General features: G+C 35.1%; 1 protein-coding gene across 15 annotated transcripts in view; it reads left to right on the forward strand.

Moving 5' to 3' along the window:
* The window catches only part of ntm (neurotrimin), a 631,630-nt gene that overhangs the window by 388,962 nt on the left and 216,430 nt on the right, over window positions 1-26,238 (forward strand). For 4 of the 15 annotated variants that reach the window (XM_073914158.1, XM_073914159.1, XM_073914160.1 and 1 more), the window contains exons 1-2: window positions 11,325-11,364; window positions 13,818-14,030. Coding sequence is in view for 4 of the 8 variants with exons in the window: in XM_073914153.1 (XP_073770254.1) it covers window positions 11,292-11,364 (73 nt within the window). In the remaining 4 variants the exon portion in view is untranslated. 15 annotated transcript variants of the gene reach the window in all.

A 26,238-nucleotide genomic window follows, 5' to 3' on the forward strand; every position in this document is an offset into this window, starting at 1 on the left:
ACTCTAAAAATAGACCATCAAAATAAAGAGTTACCACTTTTGTCTGTTGTATTATTATTTTTTTTATATTGTAATTTGTATTTTGTGATTGTTGCATAATATGATAACAATCCTAAGTGTTATATTACATTTTTTATTAAATGTGATTTTAATTACAGTATAGTAATTAGTTCTATTCTATTCCCTAATAATATACAACCTTGAAAAAAAATATTTCTTAGCTCAAATTGTCGCTCTTAAAAAACAGAATCTGAACATATTCACCCCCCAAAAAAATAAAAAATAAAAAGCAGAGCAAATATAAAGGTTCTTGCTTTTTACTGCAGAAAAACAGACCGAGCCAAAAAACAAACAAAAAAAAATCATTCAACAGTAACAATCAACTGAATACCAACCTCCTGAGTACAGAACATCACACTTTTCTCCCTCAAGAAAACAAATTCACTGGTGAAGTTGAAGTCTTTTTATTAGTTTATTTTTTTGTCGCTATAAAAAGTGTTTCCTTTCAGCACATTCAGCCACCAGATGTGCCGCAGACCCAAGTTTGACCTCTGTCCTTGACCAGATGAGTAATTCAGTGCATCTGACTTTACCGGCCCCGGAGGAGGAATTATGTTTAAATTTCATGCCTTTTATTTAAATAGAAGTTTGCTAAAATATTTAAAACATGATCACGCAAATGAATAAAGAGTTCTTTATTTATTTATTAACGCACTTGCTTCACCGTGCTCTTTTTTATAGCTCGATAATTTAAGGCTTTTACATAAGATAATTTTATGTTTTACATGAGCAGAAACATAAATTACGCTTATGCTCAAGATCACGTCCCAAAGACTTTTACAAATTAAACAACATTTCGTAGAGAGACGTGAGACAATGAGAAATGATTTGGGGGAGATTTAATCATAACCGCTGAAGAGGAGGTGTGATTGCAGTGGCTTTTCAGAAAGATCAATTACACCCTGAGTCTTTCTGTCCATACATAATTATTATTGTGTGTGTGTGTGCTGTTATGGTTTGGCAGTAAAACAATGTTATACACTATTCTGAAGCGTACATTATAAATTCATAATTTAGAGTTTCTCTCTTCTGGTGTTTTCTGTGATTCAGCTTTAATAAAATGTGATTACATTGTGCACTTTAGTACATATTTTAGCAGTCAAAAATGTATTTATTAGAAATGCAAGATTAGTCGACTACTCAAAATGATACTGCTTCTGCGTTGTTTATTATATTTTTTGTACATTTATTTTTGCTTTGGTTTTACTGTTTGAATGCTACATTTAAATTACTATCATAGCAATATTAGATGTAATACATTATATCTGTATTAGGTATATTTTTTTGTTTATTAGGAATATTAAAATAGGAACCGTGAGAATGTAAAACTAAAACCAAGTGCTTTGACACAAAATACTTTTCAAGTATTTTTAAAAATGCAAAAATTAATGTTTCTCCACTGGGAGGCGCTCTGTTTAAATAGAGAATGAGAATCTACAACCAAAGCAAGTTGCTTTCCACCATTTGTGTGGACACGCATAAGTTCACAATGTAAACCATTGCGAATCCAAGCAAAGCTAGCAGTGTTGTTAAACACTCTACCCATCATTTCCACAGTCTCTTCCAGCTGCTTCCATCAGGAGGAAGGTTTCAGAGCATTGTAGCCTGCTCGGCTAGACTACTCAACAGTTTCTTCCCACAGACTGTTAGAGCCCTCAATTTTAGTCAATACCCCCCTCTAAAATGTCATGCCCTTCCCTCCTCCCTATGCATTCCTAAGTGAGTCCCATACAGGTGAGTGGGCTTAACAAACCACCCGTAGAAAGGACACCTATTCATTTCTCTGACTTTTGCACCAGATTGCACATTTGCACTATAGATACTTTCTTAATCTCTCCAGGTCTCTTGGAAGCATTGTGCATTTCAAATCATGCTTCAAACAGGTGAGTGGGCTTGACAAACCACCTGTAGAAACATTCTTCTCTCTTTATGCACCTAATAAGTTATTTAAACTCCATCTTACAAGGAATCAATAAGGAAAACGGTGTACTGTAAAACCCAACAATCAACTTTATTAAATGAACAGAGTGTAGTTTTGAACTCAGTGTTGAAGGTAATGAGTTAATTAAATACCTCATTAATTCAACTTATTTAGAGTAAGTTCACAGTACTCATATAAATTATTATTATTTATTATTATTTTTTTAACTCAAATGGTTTATACCAATCAGTTACCTCAAACAATTTAAGTTGCTTTAACTTATTTGGTTTTACAGTACCCAGTTGGTTTGAGTTCTCTTCATTTATTAAGTTTTACTGTGCTCAAATTGTTTTGTTTACTCAAAAAAGTTCACAGTACTCATTAGGATCAGTTTTTACAGTGTTTAAATGTACCACAATCATGTTGTGCTGCTTGATTCAACCTTAAATACCTCTTCTGCTCAATATTCAACTTTAAATACCTCTTCTGCACAATAATCAACCTTTAATATCCAGCACAACATTGTTCAGTCTCACGTAAAAGTACTTGCATGGCCTGTTTTATGTGTATAGTTAAGTATCTTATTGAGACATAAGACATAAGGGCTATTATAAAAAAAAACCAATAACTATACATAACTAAAATATACTATAAGATACTTAACATTACACATAAGACAGGCCATGCAAGTACTTTTATGTATAGTTATTGTTTTTATTTTTTAATAATAGCTCTTATGTCCAGTGTTGTGTTTAGCAACGATGTCCTGCGAGACATATTTCATTCTTCTGTATGTCCACTGTATGTCCACACGTAGTGGAATGACAATAAAGCTCGACTTGACTTGAATCACCACAGAAAAGGCATACCATTTTAAAGCATCTTAAAAACACTCAGTATAAAAAGAACAAACATTTGGGAGAAAAAAAAAAATATTGTTACAGTATCACACGATTGAAGGAGCATTATCAGTGATTATCAGCTGAAAGAGATGGGCCAGTAAGGGCCAACCCAACAGGCACTGTAACTGATCTGGAGTCTTCTCTATTAGTAACTGATTAACCACAAGAACTACTTATATTATTTATAAAAAAATTCTCATTGATTGTATTTTATTAATGTCTACCCCAACCGCCACAGTAATTTAAAAACAAATCAGGATCTGGAGGCTTCTCTATTAGTTTAGCTGATTAATCATGTGGATGGATGATAACATTCTTCTGAGTCTACCAGTAGCCCCATACTGGTCCATATCTATCAGCTGATAACCATTGATAATGCTCATTCAATCGAGTATCTATCTATCTATCTATCTATCTATCTATCTATCTATCTATCTATCTATCTATCTATCTATCTATCTATCTATCTATCTATCTATCTATCTATCTATCTATCTATCTATCTATCTATCTATCTATCTATCTATCTATCTATCTATCTATCTATCTATCTATCTGAGAATGTTAGTAAAGTAAATATGCATATGTATATACATATGCATTTAGCTATGTATAGGTTCAGTGTTGTGTTAATTCTTTTAATTATACTTATTTATATAGCACTGTGGTCCTGCAAGACACAACATTATATGTTATAAGCTATGTCCACAGATGAAGTGGAATGTCAATAAAGCTCAACTTGACTCGACTTATTTACTTGAAACAACAAAATAGGTGTCTGTGCTGGTGCAAATCTGGCCTATAAATAAAAATGTTGACTTTTTTTATATTCATATAATATTAAAAAAAATAAATAAATAAAAATATCATACAAAAACAAAGTCTATGAGTTTTATATTTTATTGGTGAATTGGTTACTTAATTAGCAGATTGTTTATTTAAACGCATGGATGGATTTTCCAGTCATGCAAATGAAAGCGGATATTGACTATTGTTTCAGTTTATCTGGCTGTAAAGCTATGGTGTTAAATGACACACAACCCACTGGGGGAAATAGCTCATTACCAGAGAAGCTTCCAGGCAGCAGATCTACTGAACAAATTAGCCAATTTTAGTTAGTTAAACCCCAACACTGATAGAAAACGGCCCTACCAAACACACCATGGCAGGAAATTACAGCAGCCGCCAGTGAAGCACTCAACAACCACAAAAAATGGAAGAACATGGCAAGATGTCAATGAATTCAATAACTAAGCAAAATGTTAGACTTTATTGGAACATTGTGTTTTATGTATTACACTAATTAGATAAAGCAAGGAAATTGTGTGCCATCATGTGGCTGATAGAGACGCACACTGAAATTAATTCCTGCTCAATTATTTTTTGTGGCTGCCTTTACAAATGGAATGAATTAAAAACTAATTGCATGACAGAAAGACTGTATAAATATAGATTTTTAAGATTAATTATTTATTACTCGTGAAAGAGACTAAATCTTATCGGCAGAGGTAATCTGCTATACAATCAGCTCCTAATTTTGCTAGAGTTGATGAATAATGAGACTGACTGACTGATATTCCTTAGATTCAGGACTTACACCATTGTTTTTTTTCCCCATTGCATTTTAATTTTTTTAACTATTTATGCTCCAGCTTATCAGTTTTGATCAGATTCTCAAATTGTTCGCAATTTCAGCAATGTTATGTTGTCCTAAAATGTACATATTGAGTAGAGCAACAAATAACTAAACAAATAGACCAATAATAATAATATAAATAACTAAAAAGTATATATTTAAGTAAGTCCTATTTGAGTAACATAATATACCTGTGACGTTTCAGCTCAAAATGCCTCACAGACCATTTATTTGACCATCTTGTAAAAGTTAACCCCCTTTTCAGAAGAAAGCATTTTGCTTCAATCATGCTTAAGATACTATGGCACAGACACTATATAGTGCAGGGGTGGGCAAACTCGGTCCTGGAGGGCCGTTGTCCTGCACAGTTTAGCTCCTACTCTAATTCTAGTGATCTTGAAGACACTGATTAGCTTGTTCAGGTGTGTTTGACTAGTGTTGGAACAAAACTCTGCAGGGACACCGGCCCTCGAGGATCAAGTTTGCCCATCCCTGATATAGTGTGTATATATATATTTTTATATATATATATATATATATATATATATATATATATATATATATATATATATATATATATATATATATATATATATATATATATWTATATATATATATATATATATATATATATATATATATATATATATATATATATATATATATATATATATATTTATATATATATATATATATATATATATATATATATATATATATATATATATATATATATATATATATATATATATATTATAGGTGGGCATAGATTATTTTATTTATTTTATTTAGATTAATCTCGGAATTAATCTAGAATAAAATGGCTCATTTGAATTCTGCTGAAGGCATTCAGAATATGTGGGCTTAATAAATCTTTGAGAATGGGTTTCTCAAGCCAGGTGGCGCATTAGACGGGGCTCATCTCCTGTTTCCAAAATGCATCATAAACTGCTTGAGAAACTGTTCTGCTATGATAATTGGTGTTGAAAAAACAATTATGTTCAATTAGATGTACTGTTAACTGTTTATTCAGTTAAACATAAATTTTAAACTCCAGGCCTACATAGGCTCAAAACAGCGGTTTTTGATCACCTTAATCAGACTTTAGTCATAACTGAACTAATCAGAAATTAAGATTTGTGGAGTATGTATATGATAGTGGAATTATTGAAGTAAACAACCCGATCAAACTATTACCACCATTTAGGACTTTTTGCCATATTTTTCTAAATTAATCACACACACACGGCTGTCAGTAAAGGACCGCACACACACACACATCGCAAAATGCTGAATTTTCTTTCCATTTGGTGTGCGTTTTTAAATTTCATAACACTCTTACCAGTCTTTGCTTAGAGTTTAAAGTGGAAAGAGGATAAATGTGCCCCTGACTCTAGCACTTGACTCTGTTCTACTATAGTGACACTTCATTGCCACTTTTATTTCAGTTCCAATTCATTTGTGCAGCACATTTCACAATACATATTGTTCCAAAGCAGCCTGAATAGTGTCTTACAAACCTCTTGTGAGCAAGCCAAGGGCGACAGTAGCCAGGAAAAACTCCCTGAGATAGTTAGACAGAATGAGGAGGAGGACACCTTCAGGGGAACCAAGCTTGGAAAGCCAAATTTAAACAAACACATGCTTGGTTTTTATACAGCACGCTACACTCTAAAAAAAAGCTGGATTTTAACCCAATGATATAGGAATATGGACAAAATTGGGTAATTTTTTAATGGTAAATTTAATTTACATTTTCAATTCTTTATTTCTATAGTGCTTTTACAATGTAGATTGTGTCAGCATCTAAGACATAGATGGAGTTTTAATAATTTGAAGCTGCTTCAGTCCAGTTTTCACAGTTAAAGTTCAGTTTAGTTCAGTTCAGTGGGATGTAAATATCACTGCTGAAAGCCCAAACACTGAAGAGCGCAGCAATGAGCAACTCCATGCGAATTCTAAACCAAGCAAGCCAGTGATAACAATGACGAGAACAAACATTACCAATTGACGAAAGTAAAACCTAAAGAAAAACCAGGTTCAGCTGGGCATAACCAGTTGTTCTCTGGCTAAACGTCTTGTCTATCCAACTGTTGGGTTTATCCATATTTGACCAAGTGTTGAATTCTTAGTCTCTCATATAGTTTTGAATAGGAAAAAAAAATTAATGTTCAATATGGCAAATGAAGCCTCACCTTCTAGAACTGGAGCCAATCATTGATCGATATATACAGGCGATTCTCTGGGTGAGAGACTTGGAACAGACATGTTTTTATGACAGTTTCTGCAGTTGTTATGAATCCTCTGGGGTCAGCAAATGCACTTCAATCTCTTTGAAAACTTTCTTTACAGACATGGGAAATATATCTACATAAAGCTTTTAATCTTTTATTTTAAACGAACCACTACACTACACTAAACAACTGATCTCTAGTTTTGTAATCTGCATAAAACGAATGTGAGGTACAGTCAGTCCCATCAAACAAAACATCACATGATAGCAACTACTCGAATGCCTACAAACTTGCTGTCAATTTGGAAGTAGATTTGCCATCAAGACCAAGTTAGGAATTATTACAGAAGACCAGATGAGATATTATTCAGAGAATGATGTTGTGTTACATGTAAACATAAACAGCCATAAGAAAGGTCGGTGTCGCGATCTCGTTGTATTCATGCGTATTAGATTGGGCAATCTGAAATTTGCAGATTTTGTGTGATTCAAACGGTTAAAAATTAAACTTAAGAGACAGTTGTTGTTTAATTTCATCAGTGATTCTAACTATGAAATTAAAACGTAAGCTTGCGAGAATGTGATATGTTCCCATTCAAACAGAACGCCATTTCAAAGATGACGGCCTAGTGAAATGACTTGCCTTAAAGCAGTGGGTCTCAATTCCGATCCTGCACATTTTGAATGTCTCTCTTATTTGACACACAAGGGTCTAATGAGGGGTCTGATGAGCTGATGATCTAATTCAGATGTTTTAAGCAAGGAAGACAAAATGTGCAAGATGGGGATGTAATTAACAGATATTTATTGTATTAATCAGAAGGACTTTCAAAAGATACAACTAGTAAGTCAAGTAGCAAAGAAAAAAAAACGAAAAAAAAAAAATTAAGTTACGATGCAAATTGCTTCCAGTACATGGCTGACAATGTAACAGTACTAAAAATAACTATGCTACAAAAACAAGTTGATATTTGAGTGTCTTCATATGCTTCACTGCAACAAAAAGTCTAGTCTAGTTGTAACTAACGGTATCTTCCAGATGAATGCGGTCACCTAATAAATTCCCTGCTGTTATTATTAGACTAATTATATCTTCATTAGCACAATCTTCCAATCTATCACTGTCCGTTTTGTTTTACCTTCCCATTTTACCTTCACAAAAACACTACCCTTAGTCTGGTAAACACACAAAACAGGCCAGGAGGGGCTTCATTATCTAGAAAGTCACCATTCCAGTTATGGTAATAGAAACCTTTCGCGAAGATAACAGATAAGGATATTTTAAATTAGCTGCTTATTATGTGCAAAATTATAATAAGAAAGGTCATTTAATTTCGATAGCACGGCAGCAATCAGAAATGTCCTTATAAGGGACGCGCGGAGGCTGAAGGGGTGGCGATATGTAATATTTCTAAATGAATCATGCGCCGTTTGATCCGCGGCTGATATTAGATTTTCCCCTCTTTCTTATTATTGGTCCTCACTGAATTGGCCGAGTGATATAAACACAGATGACAGCTTTAGAGCCGCAGACTCTGTGCATTTACGCCTGACCTCGACGTGCTGTTGCTCAGGGAATACGAGAAGTGTCTTGCTGATAAAGCCACCTGCAATATTTAGATTTGCTTGATGGAGCCGCAGAAGCTGAGCGGTAATATACTTTCTGGGCCACGTCTGAGAAAGTGGCAGTGTTGGAAGTAGTCAGACCGTTGCAGAGATGAAAAATAAAAGGCAAAATAGGATGATGAAAGAGGAGGAGAGGGTTATGTCATGTACAAAAAAAAAAAAAAAGGGAAATGTTTTTCCTTTGGGTTTTTTTAAATGTTTGGTGTGTAGATGAAAACAGTGGCTAAATGATAGAAGTTCACATCTATTTGATTAAAATAGTTTAATAGTTTCTGTATTTGGGGATTCACAAGTGTTTTTCGTTTATTTAGGGTTGTAAATTACATTATGGTAAATTGATCTCTGTTCTTTTGATGATGAAAACTATACAGTTTAACAAAGTGATTTTTATTGACATTTTAATAGAAGTCTGTGAAATAAGAGAACATGCACTGGTAGTTTATTACAAGGTTTTTGAACCGTTAATACAACACCAACCCAGACAATAATCATTAATAATTTTTTTTTTTTTTCGGCTTACTCCCTTTAGTCCCATCACAACGGAATGAACTGCCAGCTTATCCAGCATGTGTTTTACGCAGCGGATGCCCTTCCAGCTGCAACCCATCACTGGGAAACACCTATATACTATCATTCACACACACACTATGGACAATTTAGCTTACCTAATTCACCTACAGGCGGTGCAGTGGCACAGTGGGTATTGATGTCGTCTCACAGCAAGAAGGTTGCTTGTTTGAGCCTCAGCTGGGTCAGAATTGGGTTAGCTAAATTGTCCGTAGTGTCTGTGTGTGAATAAATGTGTTTGGGTGTTTTCCAGTGATGGGTTGCAGCTGCAAGATCAAGGTCCCATAATGCAATTCAGATGCATATAATAAATGGGGAAAAATAATAAATTTAAAATAACGAAAAATGCTAAAACTGCTAATTTATAGAATTTTTTTTACATTGCGTATTATGCATGCCATGCTATATTTTGTTCTTCAAATTGTATTATTATATATGATTGTGTTATGTTATGTTTTTGGATGACTGACAACTAAAAACTTGTGTTCAGTAATTTAATTAAGAATTTAATAATTAAGAAATGTTCAGCCTGATCTCACGAGAAAACGTAAGTATTTTCGTTTTGACAGTTTAGTGACTAATTCATAGAAATCCCTACGAGTTCAGTTGTAAGAGAATGTATGATATTTAAAAGGAGGTATGGCACCCAACCTCACCCCTAAACCCAACCGTCATTGAGTGATGAGCAAATCGTACTAAATTGTACAATTTAGATCGTAAAAATTCTTAAGAATTTTAAAGCAGGGGTCACCAAACTTGAAGAATAAACCTTGTTCCTGGAGGGCCGGTATCCTGCAGAAATTAGCTCCAGCCCTAATCAAAAACACCTGAACAAGCTAATTAAGGTTTTACAAGGTATACTTGAAACACCCAGACAGGTGTGTTGAGCGATTTGGAGCCAAAACCCGCAGGGACACTGGCCCTCCAAGACCGAGATTGGTGACCCCTGCATTAAACTAAAAAAATACGAAATGCCATAACATTGCGTTGGAAATTTTTGAAAAAGAGGAAAAATGGGACAAATATACTTCTTGTTATTTAAAATGAGGATACTACTCTTAAATCTGACATTTTGAGACTAAATTACAAAATAGCATTGACTATGAAGCCAATTTAAAAGGGTTTGTCTTAAGAAGCTATTAAACAGACATTGATATGGTGTGTAATATCATTATGACTGATTATCAATGTTTGTTCAAGTGATATTGGGAATTCATCACATTTTTGTCAGGTTGTTTTTAGCTATTTTAACTAAATATAAATTAAACTTAAATTAAAATATTTACTGTTATTTAATGTTACCTCAGAAATTTTACATTGACATTTATGTAAAGCTTTACATTTTCACGTTCACAGTTGTGTGTCTTGCATTCATCACATTGTATGGACCAAATGTTCCCACAAATATAGCAATGCTGATCAATTCAAGAATGCGTCCTTTTAGAATTGAGATGCTGCGTTTTTCCTGATGGTCACGTGACCTTCACGTGTTTTAAATGGTAAATTATTTAAACATTGCAGCATTCATACAACGATTTATTGTTTTTCCCCTTTTAAAAATATTTACTTTGCATAAAAACATTATAAATCTATGTTGCACAATATAAATAAAACAGATTTTAATACGAATTTCAGCAAACAAACACCCTTAATGTGTTTATTCCTTTATTAAGGCGTCCATGGTAATGTTTACTTTCACCGTTTCATTTAGGGAAACTCCTGACGTAAATAAGTCATATCTCTGAACTTTAATAATAAATCTAAATAAAACGCAGCACTTCCCACCTCCAGTCGCAATGACTTCTAGGACTTCCAGAGCGAGTTCGGTGCTTAAGTCTGCATCGTTGCGTCCTCGATATCAAGAATCCGGGAAGTTTCACGCGTCCTCCGTACTTGCGGTCTTGAGTATTGGAACTGAACTTAAGCAGCTGATGATGACGTTGCACGAGAACACGAAGACCGCTAAAGAACACATATTGAGAAACAGCCTTATGTCAAATAATGTTAGTCATCCATGTTCCTGTAAGAAATATATAATAGTTAATGTGTTCACTAATGTGTTGGTGTGGTAATTTTGATGAATGATACTTTTGAGATTTTGTATGTTTGTTGCAAAGCACATTGTATGCAATGTTATGTTGTTTAGGTTTAACTGTGCATTTTATGTTGGTTAGGGTTGGAGTAAGGGGATAGTATACAAAGTCTTTAAGTAAAAATCATTACGTCTAAGGGAAGTCCCAATAAAAAAATAAATATATCTGTACTGTTGTTTTTGTGTAGATAGACAGATGTAGGGAAGATGTTATGTGTCCTCCCTGACTCCAGGAGGAGCTGTGTATTCCAATAATGAAGTACTCCCTTGTTTACCTGAGTGAAGCTGTTGTATGCCCTCAGTTCATTTATTTTCTGTGTGAGAAAGGTAAGATCTGGTAAATTTGTCAAATAATGTTAGCCATCCATGTTCCTGTAAGAAATCTATAATAGTTAATGTTCACTAATGTGTAGGTGTGGTTATTTTGATGAACGGTACTTTTGAGTGTGGGTATGTGTGTTTGTGGCAGAGCACATTGTATGCTATGCTATGCTATGCTATGCTCTATGCTATGCTATGTTGTTTTAGGTTTAACTTTGCATTTTATGGTTAGATTACTCTGAATACAACAATATTTGTCCATCATGTGTTATTTTTCTCAGACATTTAAAAGACTTGCAAATACTTTTCTGAAATTGTATTTTTAAGGAGAAAGTTTGAGTGTGCGAATTTAAAACCAAGTATTGTTGCTCCACTGTGTTTTTCAATGTTTGGGATTGGTTTATTATTATTATTATTATATTTTCTGTAGATGCACTTCCTTAAACCATCCCAGTGTTTTTTAAAATTATGAATTCCTTCCAAATAAACCTATTTATTTCTTCTGGTGAAAATATATTTTTTTAACCTCGCAATATAAATTGTATGAAAATAAAATAGCTATATCAGTTATTTCCTATATCGTGCAGACGTAATGTATACAGGCATGGGATGATAACCGTTTTCAAGGTATACCGTGGTTTGGAAAAAGTTACGATTTTAGTACCATTCCTAAGCTATGTGTGAGATTTTTTTATTTACATTTTTTTTTTTTTTTGTAGTTTTAAAGGACAACAGTTACTCCAGCTGAAAAGATATCAAAAGAAGCCGTTTGAAATTGTAAAGAAATCCCTTTTTTTAAAACTAATGAAGATAGCAGAAGTCAATGATTAATTTGAATTATTTAGCCTGCTGCTCCAAAACATTATAAATCTTTCAAAAAATAAAATGTAATGTTTTCAAAGGGGAAAAAAGATTTTGTTTTTTACCCAGACATTTAAAAATAATATATTTTAGAGCAGTGAGCACAATACCGTGATGCTGTGAAACCGTGATATTTTTATTCAAGATTATCATACTGTCAGAATCTTATACCGGCCCATGCCTAAATGTATATATAGTAGTGATCCTTTTTACTGTTTTTTTATTTATTTTTTTTATTTGCATTATTACATTATTTAACTTACAACACCCTGTGCAAAATCTGATGCGAGAGTGCGATGTTTAACAAACTTACTGTTTTTCAAATCCATATTTTACAAAAAAATCTAATCTATGTTCTAAATCAGTTTAATCAAAACTTAAAGTAACCAAAAAAAGCAATCAGATCAATCAAAATGTAATTAAGCAAATATACTGTAACTGACTATACTGCGATTATGTAACATGTAATCTATAACAAATACAATATAACAGGATTGCTCATTTTGGTTAATTAACCAATGCCTGTTAACCAAAAATTAACAGTTGATTGGTCAGATTAATATAAAATTATTATTTGATAAAACAATTACATATTTTTTTATGATTCAGCATAGGCTGTTTTTTTCCCCATCAATTTTTTTTTTTCTTTCTTTCGTCAAATAAAAATATTAGGCTACCTCAAATCGATCACTCCATGGAAAATATGCATTCAAATGAATAATGCGCTGTTATTCTTATGTCAAAAACCTCTGTCAAGAAAGACAATGACAAGGCTTGTTTGTTGGCTTTTTGTAAAGTTTAGGCTACTATAGCATATGACAACTTTGTTTTTTACATATGATATTGCATTAATTTGCGTACATGTTTTATAAGCTATAAAATATAAACCTCAGTTTGCTGCAAAGTTATCATTATATGCAAAAATCAAGAAAATCTTTGGATTTGTTTGATTCGTGGATTATGTAGGCTATTTTAAAAGAATGGGTATTTTATAAGAACCATAAATATCTCTAATTTTCCAAATAAAAAAAGCTTGGTTTGTCGGTTGTACATTAAATCATGACAACTATAGCTTATTAGTTGTGTTTATGATAGGTGCTGGAGCACGCTCTGAAGGAGAGTAAAATAAACCAACATTCTGACTTGTGGACTTCTCGTTTCCAAAGCAGCGCACATTTCAGAAAGTTTTGTTTTGCGGCTTCTTTCTCCAATTGTCCAAATAAACAAAAGTGTTTATGATGCAGATCCAGGACAGAGACAATCAGCATTAGCGCTAGTTTGGCATCAACTCATCTGTCAAACGGTCACCAGCAATATTCTTTTTTTAGCAAAATATGTCTGTAGGCATGTGTGGTTGCACATTTTAACATCCTGCAAGTTAACAAGTTTGTGTTGCACATTTATGCAGGCAATTAAAAAAATACAAATAATGTTTTTAATTGTTTAACTCATACCATTAATTGGTTAAAATGCACCCTTTTAACAGTTAATCGGTTATTATGAACATCCCTACAATATACTTTTCTTAAATGTTTAAATATTTTCCTCAAATGCTTCACCTCAGTGTTTAGATTTGTTCTTTTCATCTTAATTCACAGAAACTGAGGAATACAATACTTTCTGGGCCAAGTCAGAGAGAATGGCAGTGTTAGAAGCAGTCAGACCATTGCACGGAAGAAAATAAGCCAAAACAGGATGATGAAAGAGAAGCTGGTGGCGCTGCAGTGACACATCTGTGTTTCTAATGTCCGCCCTTGAAGAGATGGAGGCAGAATATAGATAGGCAGTGGAGAAAGGAAGGTTGTCCGCAGGTAAATCAAAGACGGAGAGGGGAATTGTGGGTTATCGAAACAAGTAGTACCAGCCACAAGTAATTCACCCCACAGATGATGACTTTCATTGGCCCGGACCTGTATTCGATTCTGCGGGGGATCAGTAAATCTGTCAGAGAGCAGGCATAAACTTCATTTCCTCCTGTAATGTCATTTGCCTGTGATGACAGTGGAGAATCGCATGACGCTGGTGGTTTGGCAGTGGCACAGACAAATCCTGGCAGCCAAAAGCCATCGACCACACACAAAAAAGAAAGAAAGAAATCTCATTATCCATTCCGGAAATCCATTATCTGCTAATGTTTTTTTTTTTTTTTTTTTGAATATGTTATCTAAGAGTGTTTTAAGGGCCTAATGGAGTCCTTATCTTTATTTTGCTCTGCGTTTGCAAAAAAAAAAAAAAAAAGGACAAAAAAAAATAAATGAAATGGTGGTAATTACATGCTGAACTGGAGGTTTCAGGACTAATCGGATAATGTATTTACATATCCATAGCTTATGTGAATGAGGGAATTTGAGTTTTTGGGTTAGACTGATGTCTAGAATTGTTTTAAAGAGAAAATAGCCATGCTTCCATCCACCTATTTTTATGCGCATAAGAAAATCAGTTGATGGAAACACCAAGATGCTCATACATTTTGAAAATGCTCACAAAAAAAAAAATGTGCATAACTGAGTAGGATAAAGTTTTTATTCGGTAAGAAAAGATGTGCATAAACTACGATGGAAACACTTTTACCAAACAAATTCCACTATGCGCATTAAAAATGTTATGATTTAGTTATTAAATAGATCATGTGATGATAAAAATGTTTGTGAATGGACAAACCAGCCAGCTGAGCACATTGTAAACCATCTGAAACGTTGTTTTGGTCATTCTATATGCTTAATCATTTAGGTATTAATGTTATTATATTATTAATGACCTCCAGAACTGTCAAGAGCGTCTTTGCTCCACATCTCTCGCCTTCAAACGCCACCAGGCATTCATCGCGTGTCAGTATCGTCTTCTGAGGTGTAAGTCATTTATTAAATGATGCAAAGATCCATGCAGCTTCTTGTACCACAGACAATTCTGTTTTCACTGATAATATGTGGCGGTAGTTAATCAGGAAGTGACGATTTTGTTCTCTTTGACTCTTTGGATGGAAACGTTGCTTTATCCGCACATCTTTTATGCAATATTCCACTTTTGCGCATAAAGTTATTTCGCATTTTTGGATGGAAACATAGCTAGTGCACACTTTTTTTTAGTTAAATAAAGGAATAGTTCACTTAAAAGGTACCACCAGGAAGAGTTTTAAATAATTTATCAAAAATTTAACTGAAAAATCATATTTATTTGTGAATCAAAAAAAAAATCATATGTGTGAATTTTATCTATTTATATTTTATATATTTGTCTAAGTAATTTTTTTTGTTGTTGTTGTAATACGAATTTGTTTTTATCATGTTATGTTTTATGTATATCCATTTTGCCACGAAATAGCCATAAGTTGCTGATGTGGCAATAAATAAATAAGGGATAGTTCACTCAACACAATGTACACTCAACATTGTAAAAAATTCTGGAAAATAAAGATGTAGGTTATATAGGTGGCTGTTAAAAGCAGAGCTTCTCTATAAAAAAAGTGCAAAAAAACACAAATTCTGAAAGAGATCAAACCTCAGCCATGTAAGAAAAAATAAAATAATGCATTACTTTCCATAAAAAGTAACTAAGTAATGCATTTAGTTACATTTTTGGGGGAGTAACTCATAATTTGTAATGCACTACTTTCAAAAGTAACTTTCCCCAACATTGCTGACTCACTATTTTTTCCCCTTTATTCATTCAAGTGGTTAAAACCCTTTTTTTTTTTTTTTTAATTCTGTTGAACACACAAAGAAGACATTGTAAAGAAAGCTGTAACCATGGACTTCCATAGTAGGAGAAACACATACTAAGGGAAGGTGTCTATTGTTACAGGTTTCCAGATTTCTTCAAAGTATCTTATTTTGTGTTCAACAGAAGAAAGAAATTCAAACAGGTTTGAAACAAGTTATGGATGAGTAAATAATGATAGTATTTTCATTTTTTTGGGTGAACTATCTCTTTAAGTTTTATTTATTTTAATGTTTAACACTAAATGAAAATCTGAAATGGCAGTTTGCCAAATATGTTTTTTCTTTAACTATAATAAGCTGTATATACAATTAAACTCATCAAAACAGTATTGAACCCCTTTGACTTTTAATGCACAAATAAAATGCATAACTTACAAATATATACTGTGTATACATAGATATTCTGTATTCGCCAGAATAAATTTAAGTCAAACGTGTCGGGAGCAACATTCGTTTTTGACGGAACTCTTCATTTAATGGGTCTGTTCAAATTGCTTCTGTCATATACAACAGCGACTAAGTCCTTCTGGCCAAATAAAGGGCTTAAACACAGACGTCTTGATGGGGAATTCGTCTTATTTATTTCTTCAAAGGAAGAGTTGACATTTTGAGTGAATCAGGGGGTTGTTAGAAATGGCATAATTGGATCCTTGGGCTTCAATTTATAGCTGTACAGCAAATGCAGCACTGCAGGTGAGAATCTGCAATTTATTACCAGATGTCACTTTGTTTCAGTTCCATCACACAGTAAAACCGTTGCGTCCATGTTAAAGCCATCCAGTGGCGTACACTGCTGGTCATATGCTTGGGATCAGTAGGATTACCCAAGGTTCCATTTGTTTGAGCAGAATAAACGTACAATTTAAATTGTTGTTTATCTTTATGAATTTACTGTAAGATTTTGTTTTTTACTGATTTTAAAAGCTGAATTTTCAGTTTTAGTTTTCTAATCTTTCTGAAATCATTATAAAGTTATGATGTATTGTTTAATATTTAATATCACATTTATTATGTAACATTAGTGTTGAAAACAGTTGGGCTGTTTCATAATTTTTGGAAACTGTATACTTCTGTAGTGTATAGTTCTGTAATAGTATGTGCTACTGTCTTATAGAAAATATATTTACTTTTATTTATCAGTGATTTATTAAATTGTTTAAGAGTGAGCATATTTACATCTAGGATTTAAATAAAAGGATTTTATTTAGATTTGAGGCTGTTATTTGGATCATCTGTTTCATAGTGGAATCCTTAAATCAAGTCTATTACCGTTTCCACAAAACTATAAAAAAAAAAAAAAAAACTCTCACCGGCCACTTTATTAGGTATACGTTACTAGTATCAGTATGGACTCCCTTTCACCTTCAGAACTAATCCTTTGTGGCAAAGATTCAACAAGATACTGGAAATATTTCTCAGAGATTTTGGTCCATATTGATATGATAGCATCCCACAGGTGCTGCAGATTTGTCGGCTGCAGATCCATGACGGGAACCACCCGTTCCCCTACATCCCCATCTATTGGTGACTGTGGAATCCATTTGAGTACAATAAACTCATTGTCATGTTCAAGAAGCCAGTCTCAGATGTTTCATGCTTTATGAAATGGTGCGTTATCCTGCTGGATATAACCATCAGAAGATGGGTACACTGTGGCTATAAAGGGATGGACATGGTCAGCAACAATATTGGGTAAGCTGTGGCGTCGACATGATGCTCAATTGTAACTAATGGGCTCAAAGTGTGCCAAGAAAATATTCCTCACACCATTACACCATCAGCAGCCTGAACCGTTGATACAAGGCAGGATGGATCCAGGCTTTCATGTTGGTGACACCGAATTCTAACCCTATGTCCAAATGTCACAGCAGAACCAGACCAGGCAACGTATTTCCAATCTTCTATTGTCCAATTTTGATCAGCCTGTGCGAACTGTAGCCTCAGTTTCCTGTTCTTATCTAACAGGAGTGGCACCCAATGTGGTCTTCTGCTGCTTTAGCCCATCTGCCTTAAGGTTGGACGTGTTGTGCATTCAGAGATGCCCTTCTGCATACCTCAGTTGTAACGAGAGGTTATTTGAGTTCCTGTTGTCTTACTATCAGCTCAGACTAGTCTGCCCATTCTCCTCTGGCATCAAGAAGGCATTTGTGTCCACAGAACTGCCGCTCGCTGGATATTTTTCTTTTTTGGACCATTCCCTGTAAACCCTGGTTGTACGTGAAAATCCCAGTAGATCAGCAGTTCCTGAAATGCTCAGACAAGCCCCTCTGGCACCAACAACCATGCCACATTTCTTCACCATTCTGATGCTCGATTTGAACCGCAGCAGATCGTCTTGACCATGTCTACATGCCTTTGAGTTGAGTTGAGTCTTGACCATGTCTACATGCATTGAGTTGCTGCCATGTGCTTGGCTTATTAGAAATGTGCGTTGAGCAGTTGGACAGGTGTACCTAATAAAGTGGCTGGTGAGTGTACATCGATTATTATAAGAATCATTGTTACCATCATCAACTAATCATAATACAGCAGACAGTCATAACGTAATGATATGAAATGACAATTGAATCACACCAACAAATGGCTTTTGAAAATACATTCAAGAAGAAAAGTGTTATTGATTAAAGTGTTATACATGTAAAATTATTCATAATTACACATTTGTTAGCTGCATGTTAAATCAAATAAATACAGCCTTTGTAAGCAAAATAGACTTTTTTTTTACAGCATTTTTTTAAATCTTTCAAATCCAAAGCTTCTGACCGATAGTGTACATCTCAAACAAACACGCATTGGACAGAAAAGACATAATTAAGGTTGGTATTTGTGAAGAAAGCACAATGTGTTGAGTTGTTAATTTGTCTGGAAGCATATCTAATATGACAAGTCTATTTAAGAAGCTGCTGCGAATTCAATAGAAACGTCTCATTACAGTCTTGCATGCTCTTCCCCACCTAGGAGAAACTTCATGGCCATTAGAGAGAGTGAGAAAGAGAGCACATTATGTTGTACACTGCAATTTAACGTACTTAAGATCTCCAGTAAGTTTTTAAATGGCTATTATTGTCATTGTAGAGCAGCTCGATTGAGACTAGATTGAGTCTTGTGTTGTTTAGTTTCTTTTCTTTTTTTTAAGCAATAGTCAGAGAAGCCGTAACAAGGTCAAAACAGAGTTGTTGTGGTATTTCTGAAGATTAAATTGATAGTTTTGAATGTATCAATATACATTCAAGCCAGAAATTATCCAAACCCCTGGCAAACTCTGACTTCAAGTTACTTTAGTAATATTTTTTATTTTTTTATTTATTAATTTTTTTTGTACTGGAAATGATGCAGGCTTTCCCCAACAGGTAATAAGCATCATGCTAATTTTATTTACATTTGAACAAAAACTTTTTAAGTCAGAATTTGCCAGGGGTATGAATAATGTTGTGCTTAATGGTACTGTGCACTAATATACATACAGTATGTATTACAGTTTTTCTCATTTGGTTTGGCTAATTTCAAATTAATAAGCCTGAAATCCTTGACACACACTTAAATCAAACACCTGTAAACCCTTGATATATTTTATTCCAAGTAATGTTTGCTTATCTTCAAGTAACTCTTTTAGTTTTATGCTTGAATTATCCAATACCCTTGGTGTCTGATGCCTCCTACTCACACTACAACAACTTGAGCCAGAGTACATGATGACATTTGATTTTTAAGAAAACTCCTGTAGGATTTCTATTTATCTGGATTTTTGAATATACAAATGCATAAGAGACTTCTCGAAAAACCAAAATCTCTTTAAATGTCTCCATAATAACCATGTAACCAATTTAAACCTGTCAGTTAAACATGTATGAAGAGCGATAGGCTAATCTGTGCCCGTCAATTAAATATGGCAGCATCGAAAGCCAGATGGCTCCGTGTCGAACAGTTATTCGCGCTAATTTAATCTCTGAATTGAAACTCGTCATTGGGAAATCAGAAGTGCTATGATTCGCGGAATTCTTCAAGGGGTTTTGTGTTTTGCGGGAGGTGTCAACACAAGATAAGAGTAATTGCTGCAAACGTCTGCGGTGTGTGTGTAATGAGCGATATCTTTCCTAAACGTCAATACTTGAGAGACGACTTTCAAGAACAGATACTCTTTCAGCGCCTCTGTTTCAAGCATGACTGGTGCTTTGAGGTGTTTTTGGAAGGCATTCCTGCAGACCGGTTTGCAGTACACCTTTCTGAATGTTATGCAAATGCAATGCTGCTTTTCATAAGACCACCGCAGATGAAAGCGGCCAAAAGCCAGTTTGATGTATAAAACATGAATTACTTTTGAAGGTTTCGCAGGTGTACAATAGCAGCACATCCTCTATTGTTGAGCAAAGCGAATGTTGATGTGTCAATGCTAAGTTATTACTGTTTGATTTTTGATGAGCTTTAATAATTAAATATATTTTAAATCATTTTTTTATTACGTTACTTTTTATTTAATTAATTTTATTTTGTTTTGTTATAATAATCTGGTTTTATCATCTTCCTTGAGAACCACTCCTATTGTATTTATTTGAATTTAAATAAAATTGTAGTAAACATAAGTATGTCTAATGAATATATGTAACTCAACACAAAAAAAAAAAAAAATTAATTAGATAAATTCTCAATTGTATTGGCACATTCTATTTTATTTTATTTTATTTTGTGGTCCTTTGGTGTGTGAAAGTAAAAAAAAAATACAATTTAAATACTTAACAAAAATATTTTTGGTAATTCATATATCATACATCAATTAGAGAGCTTAGCCATTGTTTTATTTTATCTTATTTTATTTTAGACCGTTTGATGTGATCCCCACTTGTAAGTAAACATTCAACATGCTAACAATAAATTGGTTGGGTAAATTATTAATATACATTAATATTAGAGCTAAAGCATTTGTTTATTTTATTTATTATTTTATTTTGTATTATTAATATTTTCATTTATTTATTTATTTATTTATTTATTTATTTATTATTTATGTTTTTAGCATTTTTTTAATTAAATTTAATTTTGTGGCCCTAGTGTACATTAGTCTTATGCTGCGTTCACACCAGTCATTGCAAACGCGCATTGACTGGTGTGAGTGTACATCAGTCAATGCAAACGCGCGAATAGACATCCTGCGGCACGATATGCGCGAATGGCTCGGCCAAATGACGAGAATTGCGCGAATGGCGCAGGGCGAATTAAGCGTTTTGCGTGCTTGACGCGCTTAACGAGTGTTTCGCGCGAATCTCTCCATTTCAAAAATCTGAACTTCAGCATACATTCGCGCCACGATAACCAATCAGAAGCTTGCTCTTGTGGGGGCGTGAATGTGACGTACAACCTGTTGTCGTTTTTCCGAGGGAAATCCTCCAGCCTTCACCGACAACAGTTCATCAAACTCGGCTTGGCTCAGTCAGAAGCACTGCTGAAAGCCTCCGTCATCCAGGTTAAGTTTCTGGAGGAGTTTATGAGCTCACAGAGCTGGATGCACCTCTGAAAGAATGTAGTGGACTCAGACACGACCCTAAACATATCAACGCTGTTTTTCAGTCTTCATAAAGCACATAAACACTGTTATTTTCTTCATAAAATCCATGTTAGCCATTTAGCTATGAAGCTAGAGTCTTCGGGCAGACAGAAGCCCTGCCCATCACGCGAATCCGCATCTGTTCTGAAGTGAATTTGACACGCGAATGAAGCGGGGTTTGACGTGCGTATGAAGCGAGTAAAGCCTGATTTATACTTCTGCGTCAAGTGACCGGCGTAACCCATGACGCAGGCAATGCGCGTGGCTGTGCATTTATACTTCTGCGCGCTGTCTCTGTTGGTCTGCATTAACACTTCCGAAACGCTAGTTGGCAGTGAGGTGTAAATGTTCCTCTGTGTCGAGTTTCTTCGCTGCTTTTTTGCTTTTCCTGAACACTTCCGGGATGAACAAGTGGCTCAAACTCGCTCATTTTGAGGCAGGAACTGGCGGACGTGCAGCAACTTTAACTATGAGGTAAACACAAAACAAAACTTTCCATCCGGAACTCCTTCACGGGACTCCACACTTGTAAACAATCACTACATTGGGTTCGCGCGGCTCTCGGTCCCACCTCGACTCGTCAGCGCTACCAAGCCGACCAATCACAGAGCTTGCGCTACGCGTCACTGACGTGCACCTCTCAAAAAATGTAACTACACGTCGCAACAACGCGTAGCGCAAGCTCGGTAGCGCTTGGTAGCGCTGATGAGTCTGGGCGGGACCGAGAGCCGCGCGAATGGCGCGAGCGATTGTTTACAAGTGTGGAGTCCCGTGAAGGAGCTCCGGATGGAAAGTTTTGTTCTGTGTTTACCTCATGGTTAAAGTTGTTGCACATCTGCCGCTTCCTGCCTCAAAATGAGCGAGTTTGAGTCACTTGTACATCCAGGAAGTGTTCAGGAAAAGCAAAACAAAGCGAAGAAACTCGACACAGAGGAATATTTACACCTTACTGCCCACTAGCGTTTCGGAAGTGTTAATGCAGACCAACAGAGACAGCGCGCAGAAGTATAAATGCACAGCTGCGCGCGTTGCCTGCGACGTGAGTTACGCCGGTCACTTGACGCAGAAGTATAAACCAGGCTTTAACTCAAATGTTCATGCGGCTATTTACGCGCGGATAAATCGCGCTATTCGCGCATAAATAGCCGCATGAACATCAGTTCCGTGTCTGGTGTGAACACAGCATTAGAGCTTAACCATTTGTTGTTAATTATTTATTTTTATTTATTTTTAATTTAATTTGCTTCTTATTTTATTTTATTTGTTGGCCCTATAGTGTGTGATTCCCATTCCTAAGTAAAATGTATTTAAATATTTAACAAAATATGTTGGTAATTTATATAAACACATCAATCAGAGAGCTTAGCCATTGTTTATTTTATTTTATTTTATTTTGTTTTAATTTATTTTATTTTATTTTATTTTAGACTGTTTGGTGTGATCCCCACTTCAAAGTAAACATTTAACATGTTTGCAATGTATTGTTTGGGTAGTTTATTAATGTACATTAATCTTAGAGCTTAAGCATTTGTTGTTTATTTTATTTTATTTTATTTTTCTACACTCCAGTAGTTTTCAGAGAGCCTCTTTAAAGTGTTGCTAAATTACCATACAAATGCTTCTCTGCGCTTATAATTCGCATTAATCTGATTTTATTTTTCATAATAGCCGCTAGTAAACTTCCCCCCTGCCTCTCAGACTTTATTAAAGATCCTCTGATATATACAATTCCCTTATCACTGTTTCACAACAGGATTTGACTAGAGCATAAACTGGTTCAAACACTTTTCAGCCAGATTTGTTTTAGAGAAGCAAACCTCTGCTCTTCATAGAGAGATACAAGTGCTTTCTGAGAATAGTCATTGTTATTAATTACCCCAGTCGCTGCTCACCTGTACTGCAGTCTTTTCCTGGTAAATGAATATGTTCTAGCACAATCCGAGAGGTAAACATGTAAGTCTTATTCTCCAATCCATATGATAAACCTACTTGTCCTTGAAAAAGCTCTTAATGGCTTGAGTTGTTATGGCTGTGTTGTTACAGCTCCATCATAAAATGTTACTGTCAGTGCTGCATTGATGTGGGTTTATACTTTAACTGTGTGCTGAATTTAAAACCCTGGAGCGCCGAGACACGGTCAAGGTGTTTTGTCCTTTATTGCATTGTTGTTTTGTTGCCCTGGGTATTATATATGCATATGTTCCCGTAATTACTGCACACTGTGAACCATTTGTCAGGTAAAGTGCATTCGTGTCAAAACAGTTGTGATGCTTTGTTCAAACCTGTGGGCAGCTGTGGACTGAGAGTTAAAGGAGCACATTTTATTATTAATATTATTATTATTATTATTATTTTTTTTATTATTATTTGCAAGACCCCTGGTGTATATACATTTCATATAAATTAGGATTCAACATATTACTTCATATTAAATGTTATGTTAGTTTTTATACTAAATACAATACACATTAAATATCTACACAGTATTATGCATTGTTTATAAAAAAATTTGTATTTACTTTATTTCTTACAGTATTGAGAAAATATGTATAATCTATTGCAGTTTTTAAATTACAACTATGTTTTATGTTAAATTTCTTTCTTTTTTTTTAAACAGCATACCACAGTCATTTAGCTGGCAGCTAGCTCTCTGCAACTCATACATGGTTGCCTACTGAAGCTAAGCAGGCTGTGCCCGGCTAGTACCTGTTCGGGAGACTACATGGGAAAGCTAGGTTGTTGCCAGAAGTGGTGTTAGTGAGGTCAGCAGGGGGCGCTTAACCTGCGGTCTGTGAGTTGTAACGCCCCAGTATATTGATGGGGACTTTATACTGTTCCGTGAGCGCTGTCTTTCGGATGAGACGATAATCCGAGGTCCTGACTCTCAGTGGTCGTTAAAAAATCCCAGGATGTCCTTTGAAAAAAAAGGAGGGGTTTAACCCAGGCATCCTGGCCAAATATACCCACTGGTCAATGCCCATCATGGCCTCCTAACCATCCCCATATCATAATTGGCTTCATTTCTCTGTCTCCACTCCGCCAATCAGCTGGTGTGTGGTGTGTGGTGTGCGGTCTGGCACAATATGGCTGCCGTCACGTCATCCAGGTGGATGCTGCACACAGATGGTGGATGAGGAGATTCTTCCCATTGTGTTAACCACTTTGAGTGTCTAGAAAAGCGCTATAAAAATGTAAGGGATTATTATTATTATTTATTCATTTATTTATTATTTAATTCCACGTTTTGCAGTTTGATAGACTTTTTTTCTACAGACTCATACTGCAACAACAATAAAACAATAATAATAACTCTAGTTCCTCATCCTTTGGAGGCTTTAGTGCTTCGCAATGACACTCCAATATAGAGCAAGTTAGGGGAAAACACTGTTAAACAGCAAGGCAGAGACAGAAACCCATTACTAGTGGAAGACAAAGAGCAGTTCAAGCGACATCAATCTCTGTATTGGAAAATAATGGTCACTTCCACCCCAAAGAGTCGAATTGCTGTCGGCCAGCAGCTTTCTTTTTTTCCCCCCTTCTCTTCCAGCTCAGATTCTTCAGTTCCGGTGTATTGAGATCTGCTCGATCACTCATCCCACCGTGTCACCATGTGTTAGATGAAGAAAGAGAGTGATTTAGCGTGCTAGCGAGAGTGCGTACGTGTAGCATTACATTCCAGTCGCAAACCACTTGGAGCTCTCACTTAAGCCATAAACACTGTTTTCACAGATACGTGAGGACACATATTATCTCTCTCAGAACTGCATTTCAACTTGATTATTGTTTTTCAGCAGTACTCTTAACCCAGGCAATCATGGCTAGGTGTTTTGAATGCTGAAGTGGGCTGTGTTTAGCAGGCAAAAGCAAAACACTGAAAATCACGAAAGGGCCTTCTGTGATATATAACTGAGCTCTCCTAGTGACACGATATTACATAGCCAGCAGCATTGCACCAAATCAGCTGGGAGCTCGCAAACTGGGAATTGAGCTGTCGTCCCACAAATGTTATTGAAGTGCCGTGCCAATGCACTAAAGTCAACATTGCCAGCAGGCCAGAGTTTAGCAGAGCTTATGATGTCTTACTGAGTGAGGTTTCACAGCTTCAGTTTATTCAGACGTCTTAACTTATAGTGGCAAAATTTCCCTGTTGAGCAAACCTTCAGGCGATGGTTTTATGTTTTTTCTTTCTATCTGAGGTGGAGGAGTACTTCAGAATATACACTTTATACACATCCATGGATAAATCAGCTGCCCATTTTAGAAAGGGGGTTGAGTAGTAACTCTATGTAGGTTAACACTGAAATGAAGGAAACTCTAGGCTTTCTCATTTCAGAATGGGAAATATGTTAAAACTCGAGAAAAAGGGGAGTAAAACCCCAATCACACCAAACTATTTTGTAGTAAGAGAAACCTTTTTAAAATGGTTTCTAATTGGCAGGGATCATTTTTCCGTCTGTTTATATATACACCATGGTAGGGTTATGCCAGCTGTTCGTAAGTTCTATCTTAAGCTGGAACGTAACTTCCACACTAGGGGCTTAGTAACAACTAGCTAGTTTATGACTGAATTTGTTTTCGGTCGCACCATATGTTCTTAATGCAGGGGGTAGTTATTAGGTCGTAAGCTCTCCGTCAAGTCATGCGTAATCGCATTGATGTAATATCAAATAAAATGCATTTAAATTGTTAAACTGCTTTAAAATCCTGCAACAATGTGTCTATATATAATTATCCTATGAAAATTAAATAACATTTTTATAG

This window comes from Danio rerio, chromosome 10 (genome assembly GCF_049306965.1).
Source record: "Danio rerio strain Tuebingen ecotype United States chromosome 10, GRCz12tu, whole genome shotgun sequence".
Classification (NCBI taxonomy): Eukaryota; Metazoa; Chordata; class Actinopteri; order Cypriniformes; family Danionidae; genus Danio; species Danio rerio.